Here is an 18,377-nt window from a genome sequence, read left to right on the forward strand (position 1 = left end):
CTAAGCTGACAGCATTCTGGAGAGTTTGAAGTGCTACAGATGCCAACCGTGTCTGGCACAGTGATCCTTAGACTTCTTTTGACTATGACACTATCAATACCTAATATTTTTTTGTGAGTCACTCTACATCTTAACATCAAATTAAATGAGGAAAATGCTCTAAAGATGCTGTAAATAATCAGGAAGTAAAACTGACTTACATTTTATTGAATGTTTTAATGAGATTAGTGAAAAACTTCAAAATTTTATTGTTTAACGCAGTTCTGTAGGACATATGCAGATTAGCTAACAATGGCCCACAGACTACTTTTCTGCAACCACTGTTCTAGTGCAGATAAGACCTCAGTGTAAAATATCTGTGTAATACATCACTGTCACAGGCAGAACCAATTTTAACAGAAAACTCCTACCATAGACCACGTGCCCTGACATTTTCACTGCCAACGGTTATTTCTTCAATCTATACTTTTCCTGAAACTCAGAAATTGCTTACAGTAGGAGAAACAGTATCAAAAAAGTATTAACATAATTCAGTAGTCCTTCAACACAATTAAGAAGTATTAAGGAGAAAGAAATAGCCCACTATGACCCATCAGCCATTAGCTAATAGTCCATCTGGCCTTCTTGCTTGTTACAGCATTTTCTCTTTGTTCATGCTTACTTTTGATTTACTGGAGATCTTACCCAAATTCTCCTCTAAACTACTTTGTACATAGTTTTTTAAATGCACAATCGGAATATGTGGGATACTTTGTCAGTATAATTGAAAACATATGGATGTAACAATTCCACATGTATCTTTGACACATCTGAATGAAATGCATGTCTCATACTGCTTCTGTTCAGCATTTATAAAAAATTCCTGAGTCTCTTGTAATTTACTGGGAGGCGGGAAATGCAGTCGCATGAAAAGCCTGAATGTACCCAAATTAGAGTGAATTTGTGATAAATGTAACTCTCTAGTTTTTCATACCCAGTCAATAGCATTGAAGAATCCCGTAGACAATACAACCTAAACTTTATCAGTTTGCGTTTCTACCATGGGTTCAGTTTTACAAAGTCAGTCCTATATACCAGCTTACTAATGCCAGAAAAGGCATTCACATTCCTTCATTCCTCGAATATAAACTCTTGCTATTTTGTGCCACCTCTGAATACCCACCTGACCTCTCACAGAGCAGATTCAGCTTGCCCAAGTAGTAAAAAAAGTTATTATAGTCATGTATGTTACAGGGAAAACCCAGTACAGTACCATTGCATGCTCTTGATGGTTTTCTTGCCTATAGTGAATGAACCACAAATGCAATGCCTATTTTTGGTAAGGGGCATTAGACGCCAGTTGTGTTCATGCTTTGGTCAAGAGTTACCATGTTTTAGGACTATATTATAAATACAGTTAGTGAGTTGTGTCAATAAAGAGTATTTAGTATCTTTTAGTATTAGAATGAAAGCCTCCATTTAGTTTGCAAGGAAAAGGGGGTGGATGATGGATGCACATAATACCATATAATAAATAAAAATTCTGAACTTGACAGTACCAGTCAGTATTGATTAACTTGATCTTCAGTAAACACTTACAGGTTTTCTGGAAGTGAAGTCTTTATAGCTTTCTTCCCTATCAAGAAACCATACCAAGACATAATCTTAGAGCTCTTCTACACTAAAAAATAGCAGAACAATGGATTCCTGTGCCTGAGACTCTTTGGAAAGTGGCATTACACTAATACCACATTACTAGGACACTATGAGAGGCTCAAATTTATTTTGAGATCCAAGGGAATATTTGTATTGGCAACGGTGAGGTGTTAATATGATTCAGCTATACTGGAAAATCATATCCTGAAACATTAATCTTGACCATTGTTTGGGGAGTGGTGAGATGATCGATGGCCTCAGAAGTGAGTGCAGTAAAACAAAGTTTGCCATTGTGTCAACAAGACTGGAGAAACTGATTTCAGCAGCTCCTTGTGGCTTTTAGTGACTAGCTCTGTGCAGTGATACAGAAACCATGTCTATGTATTTTTTTTAGGACAAGCAGACAAAATACGGACTATTAAGGTATCTTTAAGGAACTACGCTCTTTGAAGTGTATACACACAATTGCTTCCCATCATTTGCAATTGTTCAACATTTTTGTTCTGAACTGACTACTTGGTCATAGCATCTCTTTGCACTGACATTCAGGATTTAGATACTTTCAGTTGTTTAAAAAAATGCTGACAACTTTGTATTTAATTATGTTATATGTCTCTCTAGCTTTACAAGACACAGTTAAACTTTTCTCCAGTGTCTTTTATAGATCCCCGACTTCTTGGTTGGAGTAAATCTGAAGGAGCAAAGAAGCAACTAAAATCAAGCATTACAACCTGCCAGACAGCTGCAGACTGTGACTATTCAGTGACTCAGGTCTTTGAATAACTGTCTTAGCAATAATTACATCATTCAGTTTTTTATGTCTTTTTAATAGCTACTTTACCAAGAAAAAAAAATCTTCCCCCAGGGTTGTTGGTTCTGTGAAGCAGGAAAGAATGAAAACAGCCACTGAGACGTCAGTTCCAAGTACACATGATGAAAGCTTTTTTCTGTTCTTGGGTTTTTTTCTTTTTTTTTTTTTTTTTTTTTTTTTTGGTCTCATGAATAGGCTTGGGGCCATGTTCCGGTGTCTCTGGAGAAAATGGCCTCTTACATTCACCCCCTGGCTCCCCAAACTGTAATTTACACTCCTGAGATCATTAATCTAACAACACTAACCACGCGGGCAATGCTCTGACACGCTGCACACACACACACACGCAGGGCTGACACCCGCGACAGGGACGCAGGTCCCGCGGCAGCTGAAACCCGAGGGGTAACGGGAGCCACTTCTGGGGAACATGCACAATATCTGCGCCCCCCGGCCCCCTCCTTCCACCTCTGCTGGGCGCCGCCGCTATCCCGTTCCGGCCGCCCTGGCACGGCCCCCGCCCGGCTCAGCCTCTGCCGCCGCGGGGCCGCCTGGGGCAACCGCCGGGGCGCCGTCCTGCCGCAGGTGGCCGAAAGGGGACTACGCGCCCCAGCGTACACTGCGCTTGCCTCCCTGCAGGCCTCCCTGTGGACCTCCCCGCGGGTGAGGCCGCGCGGCACGCTGGGTAATGTAGTCGCGGCCGCGAGGCGCGGAGGGAGTGGCAGGAAGAAAACGGCGTCCGGGGGCAGCGGTGGCGGCTCTGGTTTTTCACGGGAGTGCGAGGGGAGCTCTAGCTGAGGGCAGGGGTCGGGCTGGCGGGGAGCGGCGGGGCAGGCCAAGCTGGTAGGCGGCGGCACCACCTGGACGCGGGAACGGCGGCACCGCCCGCCCGCCCGGCGGGGAGGGGAAGGAGGAGGCGGAGGCGGGGGGAGCGGAGCCGCCGCGCGCTGCCGCATGTGCCTGGAGCGGCGCCGGAGCGGGCAGCGCGAGCCATGGCGGAGCACGGCGGCCCCGCCATCCCCAACGGCGAGTGCGCCGCCCGCCGCCCTGGCAACAGGGTCACCGTCGTGCTGGGCGCACAGTGGGGCGACGAGGGCAAGGGCAAGGTGGTGGATCTGCTGGCGCAGGACGCCGACATCGTCTGCAGGTGCCAGGTGAGGAGGAGGAGGAGGCGGCCGGGGGCTCAGAGGAGGCCGCGGGTGTCACCTTGAGGCGGGCGGCCCCGCCGGGCGCTTGTGCTCGCCACGGTTCTCCACCCAGTGACTGGGGAGGCGCAGGGCCGTGGTCGGCGGAGGCTGTGGGGCTCTCGCCGGGAAAGGCTCCGCTGCCCCGCAGACCTCCCGCGCCTTCTTTGTCCCGGCGCCGGGGGAGGAGGAGGAGGGCGCCCTCCTCGTCGCCCAGAGCTGGCCCCTGGTAGGAGGAACGCGCCCGGGATCGCGTCCTCCCTCCCCCTCAGGCTTCCCACTCTTCGTGTTGGGGGGGGCGCCGGGATGGGGCCGCGCTCGGCTGCTCCCGCAGCATCGCCGCGGGGCCAGGATCCCCTTCCCGGCTGTGTCGGCGGGAGCCCTCCCGGGCCGCAGCGCCGGGAGCAGCGCGGAGTCGAGCGCGAGTTGCAGGATGCACGTGGGGGGATCCCTGTAGTCCGCCACAACTCGGGCTCTTCGGCTAAAACGAGCTGCTAGAGCATGCCTACCCTTGCTTTCAAGATTGTTGTGTCAATGGAATCCTACATTAGCTGTTTGTTTATTTATTTATAATTTTTCTTCTCTGTGTAGAGGCCTTATTCCGGCAAGAGAAAAACAAACAAACAACCAGACGAGTCTAGCCTGCAAGCACAGTACTCTTAAATGCCTACGTTAAAACAACACAGATCTGAGGAGATGTTTTTCTTAACATCTCTAGTTCAGTAGCGCTATAGAGTACAACACAATGAGCTAAAGCCATGCACGGTGTTTTCTTAAAGTTAAGAGATACAGTAGCATAAAATGCCTACAGCATGTGCAGGCTTCATGTAAGTGTTGTTATGTATGTGCTTTTGTTGAATGCACAATTTAAATTTGCTCTTAAATAGACGTATTTTGGAAAAGCATACCATTCCCCGGAGAGTGCAGACGCTGAAGGTTTGTGTTATCCAATGAGAACTGCACATAAACTGGTGTTTTAAAAAACGAGTCCTTGCAAAGCTGACAAATCAATACCTTGAACTTCAGAGAATTTAATTTTGAAGTAAACAAACATATTTTTAAATAATGTTTTCACAAATGAAATTTTTTTTCCACCTTAGATCATGTTTTTTTAAAATAATCTGATTTGGTGCTTTGGCATGACTGCCTGGCTTTGTGGGTCATAGAACAGAGTGACTCAGTTCATCCTTTACGTCCTTTACGACTTTGTTCTTGAAACTTGAAGGGCACCTAGGTGAGTGTGTATGTTTAATGCTAGGAAGTTTTGGAGGAGAGACAGAGAATTCTGTGTGCACATGTCTTAATGTATTTGTTACTTGTTTTGAATCCACTTGGTAAAGGATCAAGAAAAGGGAAAAATTATGGTGTTATCTCAGGCTTGAATTTCCTGGCCAGTTCTGCCATTTCTAACACTTGTTGCTTCTGATGAAGGAAGGAGTTTTTCTTCCTCCTTTATTCCCTTTCCTGTTGATGGCCGTGCTCCCCAAGTCTCCTCCCATGTACTGACTCTGGCACTTGAACACTTCTGTAAGTTGATTAAACTCATCGGAGTGGCAGGAAACTATTTTCTGTTGGATTTACTTGCTGCGGTTTTAGAAAATAAAACTGAATTTTATTGGCTTAGAGGGCCTTGGTGAATAGGAGAGCCCAGGAGAGGGCAAGCACAAAGAACAATTTCTCAGAATGAGAGGGGAAAATAGGAATATTTTCTTTCAGTGGTACTGAGCTATTAAATAAATCTATTATTAAATTATTAAATAATAGTATTATTACATAATCTTGTTATGTATGCGAGCATATTTGTGATGTTTTTGTTACTGCTGGTAAATTAGAGTGTGACCTTTGTGCTTTTTGTAGTGGTCCAAGTCCAGAAAAAAAAGTCACAACACACTTGGTCTGGCCCTTGCTAATATCAGCTTTCCATAACTGGAGCTTCTGATCCTTATTTCAACACTATACTCTTACATATTCCGGGATGGTTCTTTCTGTTCATCACGCCAGAGTTGCTAGAATGCCTGTGGATAACATCAAATATTTCCAGTGTGTTCTTGTGGAAAATTTATTAGTACATCTGTTGGAGGACTAGGGAAGTTGTTGTAGCAGGTCTAAGATGTCTTAGAAACTTGGGTTATACTTGCAGTGAAACACTCCAGGGTTGACCCTTGTTCTGGGCAGATGCAAAGCATAAAAACGTCCTGCCCCAGAAATGAGAAGCAACTTATCACTTAATTTTACAATGCCTGTAAAGGCATTCCAAGAAGTTGTACTCTCAAATCTATGGCCGTGCCTTCTTGTCTCCTATGTAGCAGGTGTGCTTATGATTCCAGTGACTTGTTTGATTGGCCAGCTGTGGCATTTGGAACCAGGTACTTACTTAGGCACAGTTAGCTGAATGAGTGTGTCAGGAAGTAAGTTGCAATATGACTACTTCTTTTAAACACTACCCTCCCAAGTATTTTATCTTGGATTTAGAGTTTGTGGAAAGGAGTCTTGGGCTCAAAGCAAGAGAATGGTATTTTCTTTTCAGGAGACAGCGTTGCATTTATCAGAATTAGTATTATGGTTTCAAATCCAATTGTTTGAAGAGGCTAAGCTAAAATTAAAATACATCCAAGGGGCCACATGTTGTTGCTAAAGTTGGCAACTATGATAGTTTTGTGAAAATGTTGCTAGCACCAAGGGTTCAGATACAGTTTAAACAAACACGTCTACATAACATGTACTTGTTCTTCTACTGTAAAAGTTGAACTGGTCTTGATTTACCTCTAGGAGATATCTGGTAAAATGATGCTGTTGATAAAACAAACGCATTGGTGAGACTTTTGCCCTTAAACTTACATCTTGTTTTCAGTGGCTTAAAGAACAAAGTCTGTTTACCTGCTATCACATAAATCGTAGTCCAGACAATAAAATAGAACAAGAACTGGTTTGAGATTCACAGATAGTTGCCAGAGAAATTGTGGGTTTGTGTGTTTTGATTGGCATTGTTTCCTCTTAGTAAGCAGCTAGCCTTGCTGTCATCAAACATGGCAGTTTTGAAAAGTATGCATTGTGTTTTCATCAATTCCCCAGGTAATGGAGAGTTAAAGGAAAAAGCTTCTTGTTCTGATCAAGGGACTTCCTACCATTGCAGAATGCAACCAAATTGGGAAATTAAGTTTCATTCGTTTGTGGGAATGATGGAAGTGGCAAGTTAATGCAAGCAAATTATTTTAGATAATAATTTTATCAAATACAGTACCAAGATACGCTATGTGTCTCTTGCATTAGCACCGCCCCTCCACTCAATCTACCAATGTGTGCCATACAGCAAAATATGTAATGTCTGCACTGCGTGAATCTGTTCTCATTCACTCATTTCGTCAGCAAATTTTTGTTCGCTTCCTATTCTTACTGTTGGAGGGAGCTGATTTATTCAGAGAATATAATTCACAGAGGTAAGATTTCTAAGCCTCCACATAATTTCTATGCCATGTTCCCTATGCTAAAGAATCCCATTTTCCTGCTTCTTCGGTTCTGTTGTACATCTTGTTGCTACTTCTAAGCAGATTTGCGGCTTCTTACCAAATCTTCTCATCTAGTTTCAGTGTGGTCTACCTGCTGTGTGGTCACACGATTCCTACTCCTGAACTGCTAATGCATGGGAATTACAGTGTGTGAAGTCTTTGTAGTCCCTTTTCCTCTTCCTCCTGCCCCAACAACAGTGTGTTTAGCAATGCCACTGCTGATCACTTGATATGTGGCAACTGCAGTGCACGATCTAGAGAAGTCTTCAGTGTGCAGATCCTTGGGGTTAAGCAGTTACCATCGACCAGCTGACAACTGCTGACTGAAGTCCTCACACCAATGCTGCCTGATACCTCCATATTATAATCTGTATATGGCCACTTTTTGTTTTGAACTGGAATTTTTTTATCTTCGATTCACCAAGCCCACTGTTTTTCTAAATATTCTCATTTTAAAAAATGTTTTAGTCTAAAGCCCATGCAAGCCATGCAGAATTAGGAATAGCAGAATCAATAGCTATAGCTATTAGTGCTTTTTCTTAGTTGCTCAGGCATTCAGTAAGTGATGCCTAGCCAGAGCTTTCTTTTTTTCAGTGCTGGGTGCACTTTTGGACCTTGTAGTTGTTGGCAGTGCGCCAGTGATGTGCTCTGGTGAGGAAAGAGAGGTCACTAAAATGAGTTCTTTGGCCTACTCCATCAGTGAGTCATATGCTTTACAGACCTGCTTTAGAGCATCACTGACAGGTGATCTCTTGTTATTGTAAACAATCACACAAAGTCAGGGTTATTTTAAATAGAATAACAGTTGAAATCTGATTTTACGGTTCATAAAGTTTGTGCCATAAACAAGGGCAGCCTTAAGAGCACTGAAGAGCAAATTACACCTTGATCTACTGATTTCTTATTGCTCTTTCAATCTTACCATTACTACAAAAGCTTAATGTGTGTGTTTGGTTGGTTAAGATGCAGTACTCTGTAGCAGCTTATTAAGATTTCAAATGCTTTTTCTATTTGTACTATACTACCTCACACATTTGGAAGATGTTCCCTGTAAGTATTCCCAAAGTCACTTTTTGGTTTTGTTGTCCTTTCTTGAATATTCTTATGACTGTAGCAAACACTGGTAGGGTTTTGTGCACTGAAGCAATGTAGCGCTGGACGAATCTGTGCTTTGAACATTTTTCTTGTTCCTGATCTGCCTGCCTCACTTGATGTCTTCTATCTCTTTGGGATAAATTGGTCTTTATTCTGGACTTGAATAATGACTCCTGTTGCCTACCTAACATATGCAGGCATTACAACAATATAAAGTTTTGCAAGTGAGATAAAACAAAGTCAAAACTATCTCTAAAGAGTCTTTCTGAATACTGTCTTTCAATAGCAGTTCATCAGAGCTAATTCTGTCACTACAGAGAAATAGATGGAGTTTCTTGAGATTAATAGACTTCAATAAAGTTAATGTTTTATTTGTTAGACCATAGGTGAATGTGTAAAATAATGTGTTTATTCTGTCATATGCTGCCTCAAACTATACTCTTGATCTTGTTCTGATTCAGCAATACTTGTACTACATGCTCAAAAATTTCTGATGTCTAGCCAAAGTTTCAGACACCTTCATAATAAGTCTGTGACATAATGGCTCCTTGAACTAGGTTTAGGTCTTGCAAACATGAATGGATTTGTTAAATGAGAAAATGGCTAGCTGCTGGATGTTGTTCGTACTGAAATTCAGGAATATGTTATTCAGAGTAGAATAGAGTTCGTTAGCTGTTAACTAATTGGGGTTGGAGGGGGGAGAAAGAAATTAATCACAACATCTGGGATGTGAGAGAATGAATTGGTTATCAAAACCTTGATTTTTTTTTTTAGTTCTTTTTAATTATTTATGCATTTTTGAAAGGGGGATTGTTTGCAGTCTGAAGTTCAAAATAGGTTTTTGACACTATGTATTCAAATGAGAGCAAATAGCCTAGAAACTGCAAAGCTGTGCCTAGTTGGGGTGTGTCACAGAGGTTCAGATATGTCTCTTCCCTAGACTGATGACCTTTTTAAAGATGTGCTCAGCATTCACAGAATCTGATTGTGGCAAGAAGCAGCCTTTTGTGTGTTTCTTGTAAGTAGTGGTAGTATCCAGCTTTCTTTAAGTATTTTTGACTTTTCTTCTAAGAGTTAAAAGAAAATGTTTACAACCATATGATGCCAAAGCAGCATCGACTTGCTTCTTGTCCAACTTGGCAGTCACTTGGACTGCTAGCTCAGAAACAACAGTGGTTGCCCTGAGCTAAAAATGAATGCTGGAATGTGGTAGCAATAAAAGTAAACTGTAGAAAAAATTATGCACACACACATCTGATGGGGAGAGTTGAAAGGAGTCTATGGCTTCTTCCTAAACGTTGCATGAGATAACATCTCTTTAAAGTAGACAACTAATTTTTATTCTAGAGGAAATAACTTGAAAGACTTTTTTGCTCTTCCCTGAGGCATCGTATTTTTGAGATAGACAACTTGGCATGATCATGTCATAAGAAAAGGCAGTGATTGTCATCATAGACTTTTTGGGTAGATGGTTCTCTTAAATGCACGTCAGTATTTCAGAGCTGCTTTAAATACTTTCGTGTTTAGTACCAGTATAGAAAGCCATTCACAATATGCTGTTAATTGTAATTCCAGTCTACTTTCCTCAAATGTTTTTTTCCCTATGCACCTCTACTGCCAGGTAAAGTTGCAGTAATGCAAACCGGTCTTAGCGGTTACAGGAGTACTGCTGGCTGCAGGTGAGGCAGTGGGGTTTGAACTGCTGTCTTGATGTGTCTAAAATGAATTTACCCATTCTGGTTGTTATACTAACGTCTAGTCTGCCCTTGACTAATGGAGACATACTCTGAAAATAAAAAACGTAAGTCAACTTACATAGATCTAAAATGGAGAAAGATACACTATTGTTCCTCCATCTTAGTTTCACGTGCAGTGCTTTTTTACTTGCATGTTCTACTTACGTATATGCATGTGCGTCACACTGAAGTGTATGCTTCCTTGGCTAGCACATGTGGCACACGTTTATTCTTGCTCTTTGTGCTCTACACAAAGGTTTTAAAAAGCAAGGAATGTATTTTTTTTTTCTTATAATGAGGAGTTGTATTTTTGCTTTCATTTTAAGAACAAGCAACTCTGCTTTCCTTTTTGGTTTTGCTGAAAATCTGAGTTGGCACATTCATGTTTCCTATTAGACTGTTGGCATTTTTTTTCTAAAAGAGAACGGGAAACCCTCAAAGTTTTAAGTTAGAATGAATTTGAAATTAAGTGAAAAATGGCTATATTAAATATGCACATTTTTTCTGGAAGAGTCCCATGTGCCAGGAAATGGAAGAACTGCAGATCCTTATCCCTTGATTGGTCAAGTCCTTTGCATACTTTTCAGGCAAACCCAGGAGCAAGGAACTTCTTTAATCAAACTTACCGGAGGAAAAAGGTTCTGGTTCAGGATGTCCCTGTGTAAGCACTTGAGCAGGGCTTTGTATCATTTTCAGAGTCTTTTTGGAGATTCCATGTTTCCTCAATTGTTGGCTTCACTTAGGTTTAGATAAGCTTCTAAGTTAGCAGGCATATAGAATAAACCAGAGTTTGTAACACCCAGTTCCATTAGCTCAGTTTTGGTAGTGCTGGTTACTCACTGTAAACTTGAAGTCTTAGCTGATAAACTTTATTGTGCTATTTAAATTCAGCAAGAAAATAATCTTTTTGTTTAAAAAGAGCATCTCTCTTTAATCCTGTCATTAGAGGTCACGTTGCAAAAAGGCTGATGAAGTAGTCATCAGTACAGCTTTCTGAAGACCAACATAAGTCATTACTATTTTGCCAAATTACTGCCATAAGTCCAGAAAAAAAGATTGCTTCTTACTTATCTAGTGAATCAGCTCAATACATTAATGTTCCCTAAGGGCTTCTCACTAGTACAGCAATGCAATTCCAGAAGAAAAATTGCTGTTAAATATTATTATCAATGCTCCTTCTCCATGCTTTGTATGTGATTTGAAAGCTGTTGTACATGGACAGAATATAACAAGCTAAAGAGCTCTTGTGCTGTGGGAAGGTTCAAAGGGAGAAGACTTGAATGTATGAACAACTTTAAAGATTAGAGTTTACCAGTCTGGATCCAAAATATACCTTTCTAAGAGTTACACTTTTAAAAATCGTTTCACTGTTCAGACCTCTAAGGAAAAAAAAAAAACCCATAAAACTGTAGTCAGGTACTTGCATGAGTATTGTTGCTAGCTCTATTCTGTTCTTTACCCAAAATACTTTAGGTGGCTGTTATGATAGTTAAAAGCTATAGAAGGCAAGAGGCAGTAAGTAATTTTGCATAGATGGGGGAAGTGCTGACATGATTGACCTTAAAATTACCATAGATGTTCTGTTAGAAACACTGTTCAATCAGTGTGTTTTAAATGTGTCCTCTTCGATATTATTGATTAGTCCTCTGTAAGTTTTCCAGTAGTACCATCTGGACCATGGCACAGTGTTGTGTTACCTGGTGTATTTGTGTCAGGTGCACAAGCATGGTGTTTGTGGCAAGTGTTGCCTTCCAGCACTTTGATAGTAGATTTTGGCTAGTGGGAGTCACTTGTTTGATTTATTGATGTTTCAAGCTTGTGTCTAGTCCAATGTCAGCTAGCAGATAGCTAGCTGACTTTTTCCCCTTCCAAATTAGTATTTTCAGGCACTCAAAACTATTGCAAAAAGGGTGTTTCCAAAGAATGTTTATCAAACAGCCCCCAGATGAGCAATACTTGCAGCTGCCTTTGCTATCTAATAACCCCTCTGTGCATGTGTCACTGATTCTTTTCACATTTGCCAGGATAGGTATGTTTTAGAATAGTATCTTGTGTGTAGTACTGATCAACCTATCTAAATTGAATATGCAGATTCTTGGGTGTGGTGCTTACAGTGAGAAGGATTTTTAGGCTACTTAATATTCTTTATCAAGCTGAAAGAAAAAACCTTTTTTTTTTTTTTCTTAAAAAAAAATATCTCTGAGCAGCTTACCACTGTAAAAGATTTCAAAAGTAGTGTTTCATAGGGAATGTTTTATGGAATTAGGCTTCTAGAAAATCAGGTAAATATGGGGGTTTGTTACAAGAATTGCTGTCGCTCTAACAGTACTAGTATGATAATTTGTCTCTTGGTGTGCACCTTTCTGTCATATGTCCTGTATACTTAACTTTTCTACATGTTGAATAGCTTGGATATTTCAAGATTACCAGCTACTGGTTAGGGATCATATGCTTTTTCAAGAAAGCGATTTAAGCATACTGTACCAGTAAAGCTGGAATAGTACCTTTTAAAAAGCCTATGTATATGGTTATCCTACAACAGGTTTTGCTTAAAATATTATAGACTGGGTAAAGCTCATGCACCTGATCTTACTTTCAATATTCCACTTGAAAGACTCTAAAATAATACTATAATTCAGTAGTGTCAGGATTATGTAAGAAGAAAAAAAGCTACTGTCTCTTAATAGGATTTTAAATTGTTCATCCATCAGAGCATCAAACTAAGAAGTCCCTAAACTAAATCCATATACTGAAATCATAGAAACATAGAGTGGTTTGAGTTGGAAGGGACTTTAAAGACTATCTAGTTCCAACTCCCCTGCCATTGCCAGGGACAGCTTCCACTAGACTAGGTTGCTCAGAGCCCCAGCCTGGTCTTAGACACTTCCAGGGATGGGGCATCCACCAGTTCTCTGGGCAACCTGTTCCAGTGCCTCACCACCCTCACAGTAAGGAGTTTCTTCCTAATACCTAATCTAAACCTACCCCCTTTCAGTTTAAAGCCATTCCCTCTTGTCCTATTGCTATGTGGTCTTGTCAGAAGTCCCTCTCCAGCTCTCTTGTAGGTTTCCTGCAGGTAGTGGGAGGCTTCAGTAAGGTCACCCCAAAGCATTCTCTTCTCCAAACTGAACAAGCCCTACTCTCTCAACCTGTGTTCACGGGAGAGATTCGGCAAAACTGATCATCTTCGTGGCCCTACTCCGGACTTACTCCAACATGTTCATGTCATGTTGGGACACGTGGCATAGTTTCACACTTGCTATTCATGCTGACTTTTACGCTGTGTCCTCAGATAAATGGAAAGAAATATTTTCTTTCCAATTCAACTGGTACCCTTCTCAGCTGGATATGTGCAGAAGCTTTAAAAAACAAACAGCCCCCCCCAACCAAACCAGCAACTCTTTAAATAATACTAGGAAGCTTTCATGGCTGAGGTGGTTTTTCCTATTCTGTTTTGGTTTGTTTCTTTTTGCATGAAGACTATGATTAGAGCAGCTATTTCTAAGATGTCCGACTTCCTAATTCCATGAATTGTTTGAACTGATATTGTTGTGGGGAAAAAAATAGGTGTTTGGTTTTCCTTTCACTTTGAGCAAGGTCATGTTTTCCGTGTTACCAGCACAAGTGTTCAGTGTCACCTGGTGGCAGTTCTTCCTTCAGCATTGCTGGCAGCAGTGTAGGCTGCAATTGGGAATCTTGAAAAACTGGAGACTGGGTCCAACGATGAAACCAACTACCCTATCTTTGGTGTATTTCAAAGTCTTGAGCAACAGCAGTGGTCCTAGGTATTGACTCCAAGGTAAAGTCAAAAGTTAAGGAAGGACAGCTTGTATTTATATTACTTTCTGTTAAAAGGTTCATGCTCCTGGCGGTTGAAAGTTGTAGAAATTCAATTAGAGACACAATTTAACATTGTAATTTGGTACATCTGTGGGCTGCTGAAAGTGCAGATTCTTTGGTCACCAAAAAATCCTTTGGGAAAGGAAAGAGAACTGTTCCAAATACTGTGCTGAAAAATACAAGGAAAAAAATAATAGAAGAAAAGGAGAAGGGTCACACAAACAATGCTTTTAACTTTTTAGTGCTAAGAAGGTTGCTGAAGCAGAAAATCCAATTTTGGAAACCTCAAAGTGTACTTAAACTGCAGTTCTGTACCTTGATAGAGATGGACAAATAAATGGTGCTGTATTGAAGCAAAGTATGCTTGGGACTTCACAAGTAGTGGCTGTGTTAGCATCTAGATAGGAGTATAGTGTGTTGTTACTGGTTCTTAGTGGTCTTTGTTTTGGGTTGCTGCTTTGTTGCTAGATGGAGAATCGCTTTTGTGTTCTGTTCTTTGTTCTTTTCCTACATACTGATTTTTCTGTGATGAAATGAGCCCAAGTCTGGAGGCTATTTTCTAATGTAAGGAAAACCTAAAGAGAAATGGTTTGGCTTTTTTTTTTTAAAAAAAGTCACTCTCTTCTAAGTGAGCTGTATTAGAACTTAAAGGGAGAAGTCTGTTTATATTCTTACCTAAATAGCCTAGTAATAACCTAATCTAGAGAGATATTTCATTGTTAAATAAGCAAAAATTAAGCATTATGCACATTAACTTCATTAGATTCCTAGTGCTGGTGTAATATTAAAAACTGATTTTTTTTCCTAATATTTTTTCTAATACTTTCCAACAACATACTGTCAGTTCGCACAATTTGAATATTAAGTGATACAACCTCTTGGGGAATAAGCATCTGCTTTTCTCTTGTGTTTCTTTGATTTTGTGTCCTTGGTATGTTCTGGGATGATGCTGTGCTAAGAAAATGTTCAGGTAACTAGCAAATACCTTCTGGCATGAATTCCAGAATGAAAAGATTTAAAATAACAAAATGTTGGGATATTCTAGATTGTGCCTATTGAAATGAGAAGCTCGCAGTGTGTAGGGATTCTACTGTGTGTAACTGAACTTGAATGATGTGCACAGGGCTATAATTAGAAATGAACACAACGATTTATCTTCTCTTTGGTAATTCTGAATTTAAGAAAATAATATGCACAGTTGTTGGTTGGATGGAAATCAGAATTTCAGTGATTAATGTTTAGAGTATTATGAATTTATTTTTTTTTTAATTATACATGTTTTTCCTAGTGTTTAAACTGACAGAGGCAGGAGGTTTTGCGGAGAAGAAAAAGTTTCTTAAGAGACTTGAGACAGTCTTATTTAGGTCCAAAATCTTTATTCTCCTTTTCTGTCAGGTGATCTGAGAGTTTACAATGCTGTATCTAGTATTGTAACATCCTGTGAGATGCAGCAGTGAAAAAGGAAAATTTTCACAAACGTGTTTTTGGGAAGCACATAAAGACACAAGCGGGTCTTTTGTGTGTGTGTGTGGTTGCTTTGTTTTGGTGTGGTTTTTTTTCCTTCCTGTGTTAGGTCAGTGGGGTTAGACCACTCTTATAACAGCTGTATTAGAGCATGGAAACCATGGAAGCAGAGGGAGAGAACACAAAAATTTATGAAGCAGGTTCAGTGGGTCTGTGTTTTGACCTTGAAAGCTCTCTTCTGGTCCTACCTACATGGCCTGTCCTGAACTGTTTTGTTAGGTTTTTTGGGGATTTTTTTGTTGGTTTTTTTCCCCCTCAAAAGGGCTTCTGTGCTTGTGTTTTTTATTAGGTATTTGTGTCTTTACTGTCCTTCAGAAAGTGTCTTTTGCATAATTTTGGAATAAAATATTGCATTGCAGTACCATGCAAGCAAAGTCTTGAGTCTGTTAGACATTGCTGACTATATCATGCTATTTCATTGTATTGATTACCTTTACTTCTTAATTAATTTTTCCAGTTTTTCTATACCTGCACAATATTATTTCTCTTCCTCTGGCAAAGTCTAGGCTGCCTGATGTCCTTCACAGCCTGCATTCTGAATTCTGCTACCATTCTGCGGAATGGGAAGAAAGCATCCTAGTAAAGAAGCTCTTTGTTCAGAGTGCTACTGCGGCCTTCTTGTACCTCTCAGATATAAGAAGTCATCATTTCCCCTCTATCCTTTTGTGCAATCCATCTATTTGAAGCTGAATCCAGAGCTGCCTTGCCCTCATGAGTGAGTATCTTGGCCATGGCACAGGTGTTGGCTCAGCTGAAGGAAGTCTTGTTGTGCAGGGCGAAAGGCAGAAGGAGCCACTGCTACATGTATGTAGTGTATTCCAGACTGAGCAGCAGCATCTTTTGGTCTTGCTGCACACTTTTCCTCTCTGTTTGTGTTTGCGCACAGGTGTTTCAGTTTTTTCTCTCCCATTTATGGGAGAGAACTTCTGTTGCTTTGGTACCTATGAAGTTACTGAGATGTGGTAAACTGATCATTTTATTTAGTGAACTAGGGAATACTGCCAGCCTCAAGAAATGACTTGTATGTCTTAATTTCCCTCTGGCAAAAGCTTTATGCAAGGTATTGAAGATCATTTGAGCATTAACTTTGTTTAACTAATAGTGAAAATAAATTCCACAGTTAGTTCTCCATTAATAATGTTTAAACATTTGAATCAAAGTTAGTTTGAATGACCTAACTGGTCCCATTTGGTTTAGTTTGAGGGAGAAGGAGTGAGGAATCCAGATGAAAAGCAAAGAAACCAGGAGCAACTTCATCAGTTTTACAGCTGGAGTTATCCTCAGAGTTATCCTGTAAAACTCCAGTTTACAGCTGGAGTTATTAACATCAGTTTTTGGAGGAGTAAAAAAACAACCCAAAACAAACTCAAACCTCATAACCCAACAACAACCCTCCCCTTCATCTGACCACCACTAGAACTCTGAGTTCAGATTTCTGTTATTAGAATTGTTTACCAAACCCATGTTGAGCAATGTCTGAGCACACAACTTGTGTACACTTCACTGCAAGTTCACTGTAAAGTGTGCAGTGTGAACCATTATTTTAATATATTACAATTCATATGCTTGCACTTCTGTGGTTAGGGTAGAGCTTACCTGTAAATCAGCAGAAGAATTTTGAAAACTGAGTTCATGACATGCTGTTATTTTAATGGTCTCTTAAAGTAGCATTTAAAATTAAAAATATTTTTCAAAATGGCACATTTTGGCAGAATGACATCCAAAGCAGGGCATGGACTGACTTAATATTCTTCCAGACAGCTGCTATCAATAGCACTTTTGGGATTGAATCTTTTCCTGTTGTTGGCATCCTAACATTATAAACAACTAAATTCTGAGATTCAAATTTGAGTCTAATCTGAAAATAAGCTTTTGGAAACCTTCAGGTATTAGTATGGCCTAAGAGCATGTTCAGAAGGTGATTCATCACACACTTTCTACATTAGTCTCTAGCAAAATCTCTTAAAGTAGAATGCTCACAGTAAACATGCAGAAGTAAATACAGCTACCTTACTTCTAGATGAATCGTGAATGCTGCTGTGTGAGTAGTTCAAGGTTTAAAAGGTAAAATGCCATTTTTATTCTGTTTAACAGTGGAGTATTTTTCAGTGAGCATGGAACCAACACACGTTTGCATCACTCAGCAGTGCAAAGAAGAAATCTTGACACCACCAAAAGTCAGGAGCTATGTTCTCGTGATTAGCAGAGTCAGAGGCTGCATGCTGTACACCTTATTCAAGCACATGTGACTGCTGAACTTTAAATTACCACGTCTGAATGGCTCCAGTAGCTTGGCAAACTTTGATACTAAGAATTTATTGTTGATCATGATCTAATCTCTACAGTGACCATTTTTTCTTTATTTGACATTCATGACACTAGAGAGCCATTTTTTTTTTTAAATTGAGAAGCAAAACATTAACTCATCCAGCTTGTAGAGAATTTCAAATGAATTTACTAATCTTAGTATTGCTTATGGGTTAGTCTGGTTTATTTATGCTGCAGTGGGAGACTTTGGACTTGTCTTCCCATGTAAATTACTAATACCTCAGTAGTTCAGTGTTGTACTTAGACCTATCTATTGAATTTTTGTCTAAAGTGCTTCGGTGTTCATGTTAAACTGATATTAACTAGACTGATAATAAAAGTGGATCTAATAGAAAGGAATAATTTGAAGGAATCTGATGTGAAAGAAGGTAACTACCACATTCAGCAGATGTACTTAAATGTAAATGCTACTTTAGTGCATAATTGTTCTTCACCAGGAAAGGTTTTGCTTAGATTCTCAAACACTGAGTAGAAAACCAATGTCTCTTGTTACTTAGAAAAACTACTATATGACTTAATAGTTCTCAGAATAATATCTAGTTTTGGAGTAACTTGTAGTAGCTGAGGAGTATCAACACTTCATTTCAAAAATAGTTGTAAATGATCTACCTGCTAATGTAGCTAGCTAACATCCTTTAAAATCAAAGATACATTTGTAGAGTGGTAGAAATAATCTCTCTTAGAGCTACTATTGAGTAGAAAAAATGGAAGCAAGAGGAGG

The 18,377-nt window shown here is 40.1% G+C and overlaps 1 protein-coding gene across 1 annotated transcript in view; it reads left to right on the forward strand.

Moving 5' to 3' along the window:
- The first annotated feature begins 3,333 nt into the window (after positions 1-3,333).
- Positions 3,334-18,377, forward strand: part of ADSS (adenylosuccinate synthase) — a 39,434-nt gene continuing 24,390 nt past the window's right edge. Inside the window, exon 1 of the mRNA XM_027683884.1 lies at positions 3,334-3,597. Coding sequence (XP_027539685.1) covers positions 3,436-3,597 — 162 coding nt within the window. The 5' untranslated portion in view covers positions 3,334-3,435. The remainder of the gene's footprint in view (positions 3,598-18,377) is intronic.

Source organism: Neopelma chrysocephalum, unplaced genomic scaffold, assembly GCF_003984885.1.
Source record: "Neopelma chrysocephalum unplaced genomic scaffold, ASM398488v2 Primary Assembly neopelma1_23, whole genome shotgun sequence".
Taxonomy (NCBI): domain Eukaryota; kingdom Metazoa; phylum Chordata; class Aves; order Passeriformes; family Pipridae; genus Neopelma; species Neopelma chrysocephalum.